This window comes from Octodon degus, unplaced genomic scaffold (genome assembly GCF_000260255.1).
Source record: "Octodon degus isolate 3935 unplaced genomic scaffold, OctDeg1.0 scaffold00002, whole genome shotgun sequence".
NCBI lineage: Eukaryota > Metazoa > Chordata > Mammalia > Rodentia > Octodontidae > Octodon > Octodon degus.
Genome location: NW_004524578.1, coordinates 28,703,473 through 28,705,623, shown reverse-complemented (window position 1 = coordinate 28,705,623; position 2,151 = coordinate 28,703,473). Strand labels below are relative to the sequence as shown.

Here is a 2,151-nt window from a genome sequence, read left to right as displayed (position 1 = left end):
AAAAAAAAAAAAATTATATTTAAAAAGTTTATTCCTAACCCAAGTGTAGTAATGCATGCCTGTGATCCCAGTACTCAGGAAGCTGAAGCAGGATGATCTCTGCAAGTTCGAGGCTAGCCTGAGCCACAGAGTGATATCCTGTTTTGGAAAATCAACAAAAATTTTACTTCAGAAGCTTAAAATTTTTTTCTTTTGGTGGCCCTGCCTACAGCTCACCTCTCTCTCAAAATGATGGGAAGGTGAGGTCTTGGGAGCTGCTTCTGAGTGGCAATGCCATGTTGCCCTTTGCCTGCCTGCAACCTGCTTGTGCCACTTGCGCACTGGATTTCCGTATCACTCTTGTCTACTATTTGGCTGGTCTCAACCTGAGCCACCTGCCCAGGCTGATCAGAGTCCACATGCCTGTGCTAGATGTTGCCACCAATGGGCAAGCCCCACTGGGGAGCCCCAGCTGGGAGTAGCTGTTGCCACCAATGGGCAAGCCCCCTATCCCCCGGGGAGTCCCAGACTGGAGTAGCCCATGTACCACCTCCTTTGGATGTCTCTGCCCAGCCTTTCCTAGATCTTGACTCCAGTTCTGGTGTGGATTTTAACCCCAGCCTCATGAACAACTTGACTTCTGTCCCAGTGTCCCCCACCACAGCACTGTCACTGCTTGCTTTTCCCAAGAAGTCCCCATTGCTTGTTGGGCCCATGCTGATCAAATTTAACCTTCTTGTGGGATCTGGAGTTTTTGGCAAAGCAGAATCCAGAGATAAAGATGGGTGAGTATTATACCCCCAAGGATGCATCTGTCTTCACAAGGTGGCCATCATTATTCTATTCTGTAACAGGCAGGAGCACCTCAAATACTGGCTGTATTATTTGCACATAATTCTGCAGTGCCAGCAGGTGGACTATGGTATCTGTTATCAACCAGGCTGGAGTCAGTATGTTTAATCATGTTAAGTTTCTCAGTTTTGGCTTTTTAAAATTCTTTTTGAGACAGGGTCTCACTATGTAGTTCAGGCTGACCTTGAGCTCACTTTGCAGTCTAGGCTGGTTTCAAACTCAAAACAATCTTCCTACTTTAGCCTTTCAAGTGCTCAGATTACAGGCCTGTGCCACCATGCCTGCCCAGTAGCATTGGCTTTCAAGAAATCTTAAAGAACTCTGACTACAAGTGCTTTGTATTCATTAATGTGGCCTTCATCCCAATCATGATCTACAAATGTTTTTCACAGCCACATATTTCTGTCTGAATGGACAAGTTTGTATTTAGCCTACCTTATGTTCAGTGTTTTGGAGGTGTCTGCTGAGTAAATGATAGTTTCTTATTATGAATGGATTTCCTAATAATTATTGAGGCTGGGGAGGAGAAGATGATGACATTTTTAACAGATTAGCTTTTCAAAGCATGTCTGCATCTTGCACAAATGGTGTGGGTGGGAGGCATTGCATGATCTGCCATTCGAGAGACAAGAAAAATGAACCCAATCCTCATAGGTTTGACCAAATTGTACATATAAAGGAGACAGTGTACTGTGATAGTTTGTACTTAAACCTACCAGCTGTTGCACACCAATCACAGTGGATACTGAGACACTATGCTAGCATTTTGATACAAATAAGCGACTGAAAATAGCCAGAGATCTCTGCTGTGTGTCTGTCAGTCCAATCTGAGTAAAGAGCCCCTTGCTCATCATTCAGACACCTGTCCAGATGGCCACGATGAGTAGGACGTTTGGGCTTGGCACGTGACTTAGCAGTACAAGGTGTTTGTCAGTATAGAAGCTGCCAACTTGTTGGGGCTTCTAGACATGTTCACAGTGTCACCCCAAAGCCTCAGAACTGTGCACAGCTCAAAATTAGTATCTTTGGGACTCAATTCCTCTGATGAAACTGCTAAATTGTGAAATAGGTAAGAATTTTACTTTAAATTGTGATGGTTTTATTTGTGAATAATTGGAAACTGCTGCTCAGATTGGTTGGTATGGTATCTCTTGGTTGTCATGTCATCCCCCCACCCCCCCGGCCCCCGGTTGTCAAGTTTTAACAAAACACAAAAGTTTCAACCAGTTTTATATTATGTCCCCTCTCCTACCTTCTTTCTGTGGTATGCAACTATTATAATGACGTGTGTTATGTGTCTTTTTTTTAAATTAGATTTTA

At 43.7% G+C, this 2,151-nt stretch overlaps 1 protein-coding gene across 1 annotated transcript in view; it reads left to right on the top strand.

The window, feature by feature from the left end:
• Nucleotides 1-2,151, top strand: part of Knl1 (kinetochore scaffold 1) — a 68,275-nt gene that overhangs the window by 733 nt on the left and 65,391 nt on the right. Inside the window, 7 exon segments of the mRNA XM_023712641.1 lie at nucleotides 212-445; nucleotides 489-720; nucleotides 722-782; nucleotides 785-905; nucleotides 907-956; nucleotides 1,090-1,290; nucleotides 1,293-1,518. Coding sequence (XP_023568409.1) covers nucleotides 212-445; nucleotides 489-720; nucleotides 722-782; nucleotides 785-905; nucleotides 907-956; nucleotides 1,090-1,290; nucleotides 1,293-1,518 — 1,125 coding nt within the window.